This window comes from Dermacentor variabilis, chromosome 11, assembly GCF_050947875.1.
Source record: "Dermacentor variabilis isolate Ectoservices chromosome 11, ASM5094787v1, whole genome shotgun sequence".
NCBI lineage: Eukaryota > Metazoa > Arthropoda > Arachnida > Ixodida > Ixodidae > Dermacentor > Dermacentor variabilis.
The window spans coordinates 58578581-58592849 of record NC_134578.1 but is presented as its reverse complement, the minus strand read 5'-3'; the positions used below and the strand labels follow the sequence as shown (position 1 = coordinate 58592849).

The 14269-nt window shown below is 47.5% G+C and overlaps 1 protein-coding gene across 1 annotated transcript in view; it reads right to left on the bottom strand.

The window, feature by feature from the left end:
• Window positions 1-8264: 8264 nt before the first annotated feature.
• Window positions 8265-14269, bottom strand: part of LOC142564024 (uncharacterized) — a 107825-nt gene continuing 101820 nt past the window's right edge. Inside the window, exons 4-5 of the mRNA XM_075674828.1 lie at window positions 8991-9074; window positions 8265-8542 (exon numbers count right to left, since the gene is read on the bottom strand). Of these exons, the coding sequence (XP_075530943.1) occupies window positions 8403-8542; window positions 8991-9074 (224 nt within the window). The 3' untranslated portion in view covers window positions 8265-8402. The remainder of the gene's footprint in view (window positions 8543-8990; window positions 9075-14269) is intronic.

The window sequence follows — 14269 nt, the reverse complement described above, 5'->3', positions numbered from 1 at the left end:
CAGAAGCTCAAAGATTTGTTAGGCAAGCCTGTTGGACGTCAACGCGTCGGCCAAAAAGACCTCGCTTCGCGTGTCTAGATGTGCACTAAATCCTACCTCACATACATCCAGGACGTGCTCTCTCTATGCCGCAAAGTGGATTCGAAGATGTCCGAACCTGATAAAGTTGTACATGTCATCCAGGGCATAGCAGATGATGCCTTTCATCTCCTTGTGTTCAAGAATTCTTCCACTGTGCAAGCCATTATTGCCGAATGCCGGTGGTTTGAAGAAGCCAAGAGTCACCGCATTGCCTAGCCATTTCCCCGCCTTCCCAACACGGCTGCTACGTCCACCTGCGAAGATCTCCGCAGTCCGCCCACCTCCAATTGCTGTGATGACATTCTACATATCATCCGACGTGAAATAGAAGCCACATCTCCTGTAACGACCCCAATCCATGGCCCCGACAATTGCCAGGCGACCATCTCATTGATCCAGACCGTCGTTCGCCAAGAATTGGCCAACGTTGGCTTGACCAACGTCTGCTCAGTTAATTGCCCTGACTACACTCCGTCCAGCACTGTCATACGCACCTGCAGCCTCAATGCCCCAACGCGGTATCGCAACCCTGCTGAATGGCGTACTTCAGACGACAGGCGTATATGCTTCACTTGTGGCCTTGTCGGCCATATTTCACGTCACTGCAGGTCTTCGTGGAATTCGTCCCCCTGGTCCTACCTCCCATCCCATGGCCCTCATGCTGCTCCTCGGTTCCCCCCGCAAAAGCAGCCAGTAAATTCTGGCGACACTTCTCTTCCTACCCGCTCTAGCCTCTCTCTTTCGCCACGTCGCCGCTTCTCCCGATCGCCCCCATCTCGTCGATCACAGTCCCCTAGCTCCTTCCGGCGCACCCTTCGGTAAGACTAACGGGTGCAGCACCTGGAGGTGATGCTGCCAAACCGACCAGACGCAAAAATCCTCTTCTGACCTCGCCCACACATCGGAACCTCATTAAAGTGAACGTGGATGGGGTGCCTGTTACGGCTCTGATTGACACCTGCGCGCATGTATCTGTGATGAATGCTCAGCTTCGGAATCCTCTCAAGAAAGTCCTCACTCCTACCCCATCGCTTGTTGTCCAAGTCGCCGACGGTGTAACACCAGCCTTCATTGGCATGTGTCCGACTCGCGTGAGTGTCGCCGGACATCATACTTATGTTTTATTTATGTTCTAGAGCACTGGGGGCCTTCACGACCTCATCCTGGGCCTTGGCTTTCTGTCTACACATTCCGCTTTTATAGACTGTTCTTCTGGTGTTGTGCAAGTCGCTCTACCTGCTGCTATTTACCCTCCCGATAGTGCTCCGATACGGCTATGTTCCACAGAGCATATTCGCCTCCCTCACCGTGCCTTTACCTACATAGGTGTCTCTCCCGTTGCATTTGTACCAGACGGTGACTACTTCGTATCCCCTAATCCGGATGTCCTGCTCTCGCATAACGTCGCTTTTCCTCACACCGTCATTACCATTTCGGACACGTCCTGCCTTCCGCTTGTGAACTTTGGACTTTGTACACAAGTACTCCCGCACAGAATATTCCTGGTGCTAATCACGCCAGCAAGAGACTATCAGATTTCGGCTTTAACTTGTGACAGCTGCTCGTGTTCAACTCTTGCTTCGCCCTCGGTCCCTTCAGACTTGAATGCCCTAACAAAAATGATTGCTCCCGACCTTCCGCCCCAGTGTCCTCAAGAACTATGTTGCCTCCTTGCCTCATACTGGGACATATTCAACCTAGGAAAGCGCCCTCTAGGACAAACATCTGTCGTAAAAGCTCGAATAAACACCGGTGATGCGAGCCCGATCCATCGGCGACTCTACCGCATCTCGCCTACTGAGCGACATATCATCCAACATGAGGTTGACAAGATGCTTTCTCGAAACATCATCGAACCTTCTTGCAGCCCATGGGCATCCCCTCTTGTACTAGTGAAAAATAAGGACGACAGTTGGTGATTTTGCGTCGATTATCGTCACCTCAACAAGGTAACAAAGAAAGACGTCTATCCGCTACCACGCATTGACGATGCCCTAGATTGCCGGCATGGAGCACAATATTTTTCGTCCATCGACCTTCGCTCCGGCTACTGGCAAATTACCGTTGATGACATGGACCGCGAGAAGACAGCTTTTATTACTCCCGATGGCCCGTATCAGTTCAAAGCGATTCCTTTCAGGTTATGTAATACCCCGGCCACATTTGAACGATTGATGGATGCCCTCCTACACGGTTTCAAGTGGTCCATCTGCATCTGTTATCTGGACGACGTGATACGTGATCGTTTTTTCTCCAACTTTTGAGACACACCTCGAACGCCTATCGACGATCTTATCGGTTTTCCGTCAGGTGGGCTACAACTAAATTCGTCAAAGTGCCACTTTTGTCGTCGCGAAATTTCTGTGCTCCGGCATCTGGTCGATTCTTCTGGTGTATGCCCTGATCACAATAAAATACGGGCAGTGAAAGCCTTTCCAGTGCCAACATGTGCCAAGGATGTTCGCAGCTTCTTGGGCCTTTGATCCTACTTTCGTCGGTTTGTCCGAAATTTTGGGAACGTTGCGCACCCTCTCAATCAGCTCCTCAAGAAAGACGCTGCATTCATTTGGGGCCCTGAGCAAGCTGGTGCTTTTCACCGAGCTGATTGGGCTGCTTACGTCACCGCCCATTCTCGATCACTTTGATGCGTCTGCTCTAACAGAAGTCCGTACCTATGCCAGTGGCCACGGTATTGCAGCTATCTTGGCACAGAAACAACAAGGACGAGAATATGTTATTGCCTACACCAGTCGCCTTCTTTCCTCTGCTGAGCGCAATTATTCTTTCACGAATGCGAGTGTCTGGCTCCTGTTTGGACAGTGGGTAAATTCCGCCCCTATTTGTACGGCCGGAAATTCGCAGTCATCACTGATCACCACGCTTTGTGTTGGCTTTCGTTCTTCAAAGATCCTTCAGGGTGCCTTGGTCGCTCGGCTCTGCGCCTTCAAGAATACAACTATTCAGTTGTATACAAGACCGGCCGATTACACCAAGTTGTGGACTGCTTGTCGCGCCATCCTGTCGACCCTCCTGACGTTTCTGCTGCCGACATATCTGTGACCGTTCTCTCTCTGGCTACTTTTCGCGATATTGGAGCCGAACAACGTCCGGACGCCTCCTTGTAACACCATATTCAACGGCTCACTTCGACGACGCCCGATCCTTCCCTTCGCATGTTTGTGCTTCCAGATGGTATATTGTACGAACTCTAACATGCGCCCCGACGGCCCTGACCGACTCTTCATTGTGCCTGAGCATCTGCGTCAGACTGTTCTCGCCCAGCTTCATCATGCACCGACTGCCGGTCACCTTGGCGTGTCACGGACTAATGACCGCGTTCGTCGACGCTTCTTTCGGCCTGGTCTGTACAGTGGCGTCTGCCGTTATGCCGCAGCGTGTGACCTTTGTCAACGACGCAAGAAGCCGACCACACTCCCTGCTGGTCGCCTTCGACCACTTGACGTACCATCAGAATGATTCTTCCGTGTAGGTGTTGATTTTTAGGCCCTTTTCCTACGTCTGCTTCGGGAAACAAGTGAATTGCTGTAGCAACAAACTACGCCTCCCGATATGCAATCACACGGGCTCTTCCGACAAGTTGTGCAACTGATGCCGCCCACTTCCCCCTAGAGAACGTCATCATTAACCACGGCGCCCCTCTACAGCTCCTCACCGACCGAGGCCGCTACTTTCTTTCTAAAGTTGTCAGTGACATTCTACACTCGTGCGCGACTAAACACAATCTTGCTAATGCTTACCATCCTCAAACGAACGGTCTAACCGAGCGCCTTAACCGCACCCTCACTGACTTGCTGTCCACGTATGTCTCCGCTGACCATCGCCACTGGGACGTTGCTTTGCCGTTCGTTATTTTCGCCTATAATTCGTCTCTCCATGATACCGCAGGCTACTCTCCATTCTTCCTCTTGTTTGGCCGCGACCTATATACGCTACCTTTCGACACCGTTCTGCCTGCTAGTCTGAATTCGACATCCGAGTACGCTCGTGAAATCATACTCAAAGCACAAGAAGCACACCATATTCCCGACGTCGATTTGTGGATTCGCAGGACAATCAGCGGCGCTTATATGACGCCTGCCATCGTGACATCCATTACACACGGGGCGCCCTGGTTCTCCTTTGGCCGCCATCGCGACGCGTTGGCCTCTCGAAGTTACTTTCAAGCTACTTTGGCCCTTACCGTGTCTTGCGTCAAGCAACTGACGTCACGTACGAAATCGCTTCTCTTGACCCAACCGTGGTTCAGCATCGCTCCGTCGCGCTACACGTCGCGCGTCTTAAGTTGTATCACTCATTCGCCTCCTAACCAGCACCGAGCCAAAGCTTCAGCCACCGGGGGTCATGTGAGACGCTGAAGATGCTTTCATCTTCGTCGGAAGAAGACGACGCTCTGGACTTCGCGCGCTGTCTGCCATCTTGTCAGCTGCTACAATTATTGTAATTATCCTGTAAATATGCGACTGACTGTTTTAACCCCGTAACAATATCATGCACACGGTAATCACTTTGACTATACACGGCGACATTGATCAAGACATTCAAGCTCTTTCTTAGTTAGGAACACCAATGGCGCGCTTACGCACTTCTCGGGGATAAGTTTATAAATCTGATAAGCTTCAATCAACTCTCTCTCTCTCTCTCTCTCTCTCTTGTTGAGTGGTGAATAAACTTCAGTTGTATGTCCAGCCACCTTCCTGTCATTTCGTCTATGTCTGCCTCGTGATTTTTTCCCTTTTCCAAGTTTGCTTGCATTCTCCTAGCATAACAAACAGTAACGACATCTCTCCAGTAGGACGCTCAACTTGTGGGCGGAGATTAGCCCCCTTGCTTCCTCCCCTGTGTCTTGCTTCCAGCGCGCTAGCTGATACGAAAGGAGGTACTGCTCCCTTCTCCACAATCTTTCTAGCGTAGAGGAAGTCTCCGGAGACTTCGGGCAGGGGTGGCCCTTACGCCAGCCATCACTTGCACTTGAGGTCAACCATGCGCCAGTGTCCGAAGTGCTCTGCTCCTGCCTCTGCAGCGTATGTCTGCCATCTACTTTTGGAGATGCCCCGGAGCAAAGGCAATTCGTGAAAGCGTTCTTAAGAGTGTGAAAGCGAGCAGTGATCAAGTTGAAGACATTGAAAGGTGAATTTTGGACAAGACATTTTGTAAGCGCCGTTGCAGTATCTCAGTGAAATGAGCCTGGACGTTTACATTTGGCTCCGTTATGACGTTATGCCACGTGGCGATTCCCAAGCAAACGAAAAAAGAAAGAAAACCGCTCATCGGTGCGATAATTACGCCTAACTTCGGTTAACTTGAATGGACAGAAACTGAGAAGTTCCCTCTCAAATGCGTGATGCACACACTCGTCACACTAGAATAATTCTTGAACGGTGCCTAACAGAGTTCGTGTCCCTTCAGCGATGCCGCACATGGATATGTAAATGACTGTGTGTTCTCTATTGACCGCGAGAGAGAAAATAATAAAGCAGCTGTGACTGACAGCACACGCGATATAAAATGCAATGCTTCTATCTGGTGCACACTGCAATGTCCCACTAATTGGTTATGTTGCTGAGGGTGTCCTTTGTGTGAAGTGCTCCTCATATTTGCCTCGTGTCGAAGTGCTACGTAAACACGAAGGAGCTAGGGCTTTCCCTGCGACTGTGTGCAGCATGGCAAACATAGAATCTGACTTTATTGCACTCTTATCAATCGTTGAATGCTAAAATCGCCGGCAATCTAAATGACAAAGTATGCTAAAAATGCCGCACTATGCATGGCGGTAGGGCGCGGCAAAAATGATACTCGTCTATTTAAAAAAACAGGGTATAGTGTGCTACATGTCGTATAGTATCTTTTATGTAGTAACTCAAGCCCTAAATAACGTGTATAGTGGAACAGATCTCGCAGAATAATGCTTGGCTAACTGCACGACGTTACAGCTGCAGTGAAACAGACGACGCTGCAGCTCCGCTGAAGAAGACGATGCCGCATGCAGGATGCTCTCGATAAATTACCTCTGTGGTATTGTTTTGTGATCTGAAATGGGGTCGCATTAAAGAAGACACATTTACCAGCATTCAGAGACGACAAGTCGGATGCAGCGCTTTCAGAACCAACCACCGCAGGCAACTGATAACCGCAACCACACTGTGGCCCGCTGCCGCCAGCAGCCCCTCTCACCATTATCATCGCCATCATCACCACAAAAACATGGCGGCCGCCTACAGGCGCTATAAATTCTCGTCTATACTACAAACAAACATACAACCATTCGTAACCTACGGTCTTTGAAATCGGGCTGCGCGCGTGACTTGTAGCTCGCGCTAAAAATCTCAGCAGCACTGTACATAGTACAGCCACTCTTGCTAAGCCTAAAACGCCAAAAAATTTAGGACTGATTTCGGAAACAGCGCCGTGTTGTCACTAATACTTAGCGGTCGAAGCACCATGACCCAAATCTCAAACAAATACGAGCATCTGTTGGGAAAGAACGGACCAAACAGCTAGCGCAGCACGATGACTTAGATCCGAAGCGGGCGGCGCCAAGGACATGGGCGCCTTTCACCCCAAAGGCGCCGCCATATTTCCCATGCTAAAGCATCTTTGCAAGCGTTAGCGTCTCACCCTAAATTCCAAACATCGCGGAGGCACGCAAAACGGAAATGTCGTAGCGTCTGGCACATGCGAAATTTGACCCCTCTATTTACTTGCGTATAGCGAGGTACCACTTAAGCTATGCTCAACCTCTAATATCCAAGCTGTATCAAATATTCACTGTTCGCAAGCATTTAAACAAAAGCCGCAGTTTCGCCCTAAAGGCGAAGCCTCAATTGCGGTAGAAAATTAGTGGATAGCTGCCCGTAGTAAGGATAATAGTCTTATCGGCCGTATAAGCTTTTAAACATAGGCACACTAACTAAATTAACATGCATGGTGTCACGCGTGCACAAGCAAACATGAACACATCTGACTCGATGACCGCGGAAACTCGCTGTCGATACGCTGGCGTGAGGAAACGCGGCGGCAGTAGTGAGCGAAGTGACATTCGTGCTGTCTATCGCTTCAACACGAAGTGAGCACCTAAAACGCACAGCACGCGCAAAGATGTGCGCCGCCGACGCACCTAGACTCTGCCCCCAATGCAGATCGCGCTGAAGAAACAGCAGCGCGATCGCGCGCAGCCGTCGCATGCGCAGTTGCAGTGGGAGTAGGACGCCGCCGTCCCCCCGGTGCCTCTCAAAGTTGGGTGCTCGCGCACGACGGTAGAGGACGCGCTTTCTGTCCGATTTCTAAAACATCTTAAACTTGGCAAAGTAGCGGCACGCTTTGAAAACTGCCACCTCCTCCTCGCGCGCTCTGGCTGAGGCCGACGCCGCGTCGCTATTGGCCTAAGAGCATCACGTGGGCCCTCGCGCCGTGCTTCAGCGCCATTTTTGCTCGAGAAGCGTCTGCGGAGTGGCGAGGAGCGCATGTTGGGGGCCGTTAATTGCTACGCTCGAGCGGTGTAGACGGCGCCACGGTCGAGGAGGGAGCGCGAAAGAGAGGAGAAACGAGGAGGAGTGAAGGCGGAGGAGGAGAGTGCTGCTACTTTACGAAGTTTAAGGGGCTTTACCGATTTCGTCTCTTTGGCGCGGGCCAGATCGAGCTCCGATCATCGGTTCCAATCGCACGCCTTCACTCGCACATACAGCGTAGGGCGCGCGGCGACGGCGTTATATCGCCTTTCAACATTATGCGGAACCTCACGGCGACGGCGACGGTCTAACTGCGCTTCGAGCGTCCATGTAATTTCTATCGCAATAAAATAAACGTTGAGTACTCGTCGGCTGACACTGTAACAAACTAAGCACTGATTCTGGCTGGTGGCTCAGTTGCAATGGCTTTCTTGTGCTGAACACGAAGTCGCGGGTACGAATCTTGGCCACGGAGGCCACATTCTGATGGAGGCGGGCTGAAAAACAGTCTTCTACTTACAGTTAAGTGCCCATTAAAGAATCTAATGGAATCGAAATCAATCTGCTGCCCTCCGCCACGGTGTCTCCCGTAGCCTGTTTGTTTAGATTTGCTTTGTTTTTTTTTAATCGATATGGCGGAATTTTATTGAGGAGTTTTCCGCTTGGAACTTACGGGAAATAAAACGCTTGGCGCCAAATGAAGAGAAGGCAAGACTGTTATTGCCACAGATGAAGGAATTTATTGCACAGAAGTTTGAAAAATAATTTCATCTGTTAGTCATTGCTCAAATTTTCAGCGCACATGAACCATTCTTGATTTCAATGCCGCGCGAGTTAGTACTGTGTCCATATATATTACTGCAAATTTTTGCACGTATCATTGTAAATTACATATCCTGTTTGCCTTGTACCGTTGAAATACTGCATGCACTCCTCATGTGGTTTTCCGGTTTCGTTGACATCCTTGAACCTGAGTTCACGCCAGGCGAGGTTACCTGAATCACAGTGAATGTGTTGAAGGCAAATAAACACAAATCAGTCTTCATTCAACCAAAGGAAAAGCGGTAAAATTATTAGATCGTACATTCTTAAGGAATAGTAAAGCCTAAAATTTTGTAAGACCCTAGTCTGCATAACCTAATATTTGCCGGGATACTTAGGAATGAAAATGACTTATACAGTCACATTTGTCTGTCCATTGTCCTTCATTGTGTGTGTATATCCTCGAGTTGTACATTTGCAGCACTAAAAACTCTTTGAAGCAATGCGCTCATTTTTTGATAAAATTGCAGGGACATGTTATTTATTAATTTTATCGCTTACGAACAAATAACAACTGGCTACTGGTGCTAGACACTGCCGCCGCTGATGGCACGTCATAGCGAAGAACACAAAAAGCGGCGTATTTAGCTTGATAAATAAGAACAAAGTACTCATACATACCACCAGACGGTTTCACGTAAAAAACACCACACGTGTAGTTGCCGCTCGCAAATTCCAAGGTCTCGCTGTGGTCCGGCCCGATACCTGAATATGTAAAATACATTTCGGTTAGTTTCGCATTCAACCTTTCGCGTTGCCATATAGCGCCTGCGTAATTGTCTGGCGCCATACGTAATTTCCCAAATGCTAAATCATATGGAAGTGGCTATAAGACCTAGCACGGAAGGGCCAAAAGAGCCAATAGACTAGAAAGACACTCGAACAATGTTGACAATTAAATCAAACGTGGATGGAAGCGATGTCGACCAAAGAAGGGTTGCGTTGCTTCTACGTGTCATCTGCCAGAACAGCCAGGCATAGATCGCGCTACCCTAATCTAACGGAAGAAGCAAGAACGTTAAGCTCGCACACGAGCAAACTAGGAGCTTTCTATACAGTGTGATCATCTTTAAGTTTTCCGGAATATTTTTTTTAATTGCCTCTCGCAGATAACATAGTTCTAGCTTTGAGCCTGATTATTCAGAGGCAGGCATTATTTGCCCGAGAAAGGGAAACAAATATTTGTATGATTGAGGGAATCACAAACTAGCTTCGCACTTAATTACTTCAAGGCCCATCTTGAAATTTACGAATTGTAGCCATGAGTTTGGAACGCGTAGAAGGAGACCAGCTTGCAGATACGCACCACCAAACTGTCCGTAAAAATGCGCTGTTGTTAAACTTACTTTTTAAAGAAAAAGCTCGTTTATGCATTGAAGCACAAAAGCAACTGGAACGCCCATGCATTTTGTCTAACACTTTGGGAAATAATATCTCTAAACTTGTACCATCCATGAAATGCATTACAAGTGGAACCGTCTTGCGAACCCACAGGATACAATTCATGAATATCAATACGTGCCGTAAAGTAATTAATTAGGAAGTTTATTAATGATGTTTTAATTAGTTGAGTATGTTTTTCCATTTATCGTGTTAGTAATGTCCACCTCTTCGATTAATCCAGCTCAGCGACAATAATTATGCTGTCTGCCAGAGGCGATTTTTAGAAATTCCACAAAACTTATAGATGATCCCCCGTATATTACTGCCCACCACGATAATTCCCCTTCAGGGAGTTTCAGCTGTAATGTTTAAGTCCGCGCTCCTATTTTGACAGGTCACCATGTGTCGAGATTGTGTAAAGTAAACACGATTCTTAGTTTTCTCAAACGTCTCAGCCGTGCCTGAAGTCCGCAATGTGACACTCCGAAAATTTGAGACATGCTGAAGGCTGTAGTTAAAACGTTAACTGTAATAGATCTTGTTTTTGTTTTTTAAAACGCACATTGGCAGTATTCCAGGTCTACAATGCTTCCTTACCCTACCCAGCCCCCCGCCCTCGCTGATCCACAAGAAAAGTAACCTAAGTTATAACAGAATATTGTAATTTTCGAATGTATACCATAGAGACATTTCTGTCATAGATAAACTCGCATGCGGTAAATAATCGAGGATATGCTAATATTCTTAGTGGTTGTGGTAAAATAGAAAATGAAGGATGGTCCAAGGTCCATGTAGAGAAAGAAAGCACAGACGACCAGCACGACATCATCGCCTAGTACAGATAGCATAAAACTGGCACATGGTCACCAACATAAGTCACAAAGAAACACAAGAACTAGCCGAAATATGGGCATTCAAAACGTGCTACAAACATCCTAGGACACTGCTTAGTGTACTTGCTTTGTGACGTTGGTTATTACGCGCCAAGTGTGCTCGACAAAAAAGTCGTAGTTTCATCCGAAAGGCGAAGCATCTATTACGATAGCAAGTTAATTGACAGCTACACGAAGCAAGGATAGTATTTTAGTCGACGGAATAAACTGTAATAGGCGTCTGAGCTAAATCAACAAGCGGGGTGTCACGCGCGCACAAGCAAAGATGAACACATCTCACTCAATGACCGTGGAAGCTCGCTGTCAAAACGCTGGAGTGTGGAAGCGCGGCAGAAGCAGCGAGTGAAGTGAATTTCGTGCTGCGTCCCGCATCCCAGTGCGAACTAAGCCGCGAAAACACAGACTGCGGCGGACTGCGTCCCCGCCGCAGGTGGATTTCAAGATACAGCGGCCCGGGCGGGCGCGCGCGTAGTAGAACGCGCGTCCATCCCTCCCCTCCCCTTGGACTCTTGAGATCGACGGAAGACGGCGCGCTTCCTCCCCACTTTCCTCCCTTGCGTGCGCGAGGTTGGGCCGCGATTGCCGGCTCACCCTTGCACGCTTTCGCTCGCACATACAGCATACGGCGTGCGGCAACGATTTTACCGCCCTTGGACTTCATACGGAACCTCAAAGCGATGCCGATGGCACAGGTGTTCCTGGAGTGTTCATGTAATCGCTATCGCAATAATTACTGACAGCAGACCTGTAAATCTTCAATATCACAACCTAATTTCCAATGAAGCGGTTGCTTTCGAGTAGTTGCACCAAATAAATAAAGCGCGCACGTTCAAATGCTGGCGCATATGACTTGCCAATTTGAGACCATGCCCGCATATAACGCTTTTGAGAAGTAAGGATTGTTTCACGAAGGTTGCAATTAAACTACACACGTTTAACTTCCCATTCTCATGTAGCCTTATGTTCTTCCTATTATCATTAGGTCTGACCTAGCTTGGGTAAGCAGCGTGCGCCTTACTTTAGTCAAATATAAGCAATGTTTACTTCACCGAGGACACCGAGAAAGCGTAATGTGAGCCTCCTTTAAGTGCAAGAGGATAGAGAACAAACCAAGGTCGAGTAATCAATTTCAAAGCTACCATTTAAACCAGAAACGTTGAAGTTTCGCCACCCATGACACTCAACATGCTGCCCAGTTTCGTCGAGTGCAAGTTCAGCGTGACGTAGAGTTCTCTCGTAAGCCTGGCAAACATAGCAGAAAGCAGACGCATAATGTGCTTGAGTCCTTGCTAAGGCAAGTTTCTACAAAGTCTATAGTTGAACCACACTGATCACAAATTTGCGTAACGATTGAACATGAAGTTCTCCCTATATTCTCATTCTTATTTAGGGGTATTGTTATTTGTTTCTTCGGGGCAGCGGGCTATAGTTTGCATTCTTCGTGAAACGCTTGTAACGCTCTGGAGGGCTGACATGCGTAATTTACTTCAAAGACACCGCAACTACTCTACACACTTAAACTGTCCCTTAGTTTAACTAAATATAAACAACGTGCCTCGTGCCAACACAATAAAATTTCTGTATGAATAGAACATCTTACTACCCAGATTTCGCACTCCTAATGAAACGTGGGCAATCGTCTTCTCAGCTGAATTTTCGGAACTCATCAACCGCACCTATAGAAACATACCGCGCACTTTATTCTTTTCGTTGTCCTCTAACATTTTTAATGGTTAGACAAAAATAATTGCTTTCACTTTTGTTATTGTTCTCTTAAAAGTAGTCATCACACTTGAGTAGTTATTCGAAACATTTTTTTTCTTGATTGCTGCCTTTTATTTATTGTTTATTCGTTTCTTTTTCTGTCACGCTCTTTATTTACGCTGTCGCATTTATAAAATTGCATTATCACTATTGTTTAATGTTTCGTATGCATTTCACTTGCGGAACTAATAACTGCGTTTAAGCATTGTCTCTTGGGAGGCCTTCTGACTGTTTTTCCTCGAGGCACCTCCTCCTCTAAAACTTCAAATCATGCACACTATATTGTATTAATTACTTTAAATTAATCATTCATGTCCTTCTGAACTGTGTTATTGCTTCCAACTACACTGCACATAAAAAAGTAGATTTAAATCAGTGTAGAAAAAGTAGTTTTCCAATTAAGTTAATGCGTGGAGTTCGCCTTTTCGAATACATAACATTAATCGAAAGCTTCAAAAATTTGAGCCAATATTGGGGTGCCTATTTTCAATGATGCCAAAAATGAAAAAAAAATGAGTGGGCGAGGCAACAGCAGTGCGGGCATTACGTTGACCCTCTGTCTGATCATAATGCAATTCGCTACCTTGTTGCCTCAATGTTCGAGAATGCTGCGGTGCATGTCACTGTCGTCGCGCTGCACTTGTCATCATCATCGTTCCCACGCCGTGTCATGGATGCGCCGGGCGGTCAAAGCGTGGCCGACCCCATCTTCCTTGCGGATAACAACGGCAGATTGCTCCTCACGTTATCGGTCCATATCGCGCATGCTTCGCTGGAGAAGATTAACGTCACAATCCACCGCCCAATCATCGACAGACCAGGTTCCACGACGACATGGTTTACGGCTATAAAAGCGTCCCCGGGCAGTTGCCTTCTTCAGTGGGCGAGGCAACAGAAACGTGAGCATCATGTTAATCCGCTGTCTGTAAACCACGCAGGCATGTTACCTTGCCAATTCTCAGTGCATCCATTCTGATGACCGATATATGCTGATTTCACCTCGCCCACATGACTGCAACCATGGCTTTGTCGATATTTTTTTTGTATTTTGCTCTGTTAAATGCTGCCCGCTGCCTTTTATTTAACGGCGATCTGGAAGTTAACCCTGATCCCAACGCTTGTTCTCAGCGCGATCCTGAAATGCTCTCCGAACTCTTAAATGACCAAAAAAATCTGGCTCTGGATATTGCTGAAACCAAATGTTTCAATGGTCTGTCAACACGAGATTTGAAACTTTGGAAACTCGTGTAGCTTCTCTGGAGTGACCCTCAACGTCTAGTAGTGTGCATGATTCTAATGACAACCTACACACTCAAATCCAGTAATTAAAAAGCCCTAGATCAACACTCTCTTGCAGAAACAACAATGAGAAAACAGGTCGCATAGAAACAACATTAGTATACATGGTCTCAGCAACGGCCCTAACGAGAATTAAAAAGAACTTTCTTACAACATTGCTAAATGATTCCAGGACACTCTTGAGATCGCACGTCCGCGTATCGAAAGGTGCCATAGACTCGGCAATAACTTCAGAGACCGGTCACGTCCACTTATTATGAAGCTATCCGGGCAGCTATCCACTAATTTTCTACCGCAATTGAGGCTTCGCCTTTAGGGCGAAACTGCGGCTTTTGTTTAAATGCTTGCGAACAGTGAATATTTGATACAGCTTGGATATTAGAGGTTGAGCATAGCTTAAGTGGTACCTCGCTATACGCAAGTAAATAGAGGGGTCAAATTTCGCATGTGCCAGACGCTACGACATTTCCGTTTTGCGTGCCTCCGCGATGTTTGGAATTTAGGGTGAGACGCTAACGCTTGCAAAGATGCTTTAGCATGGGAAATATGGCGGCGCCTTTG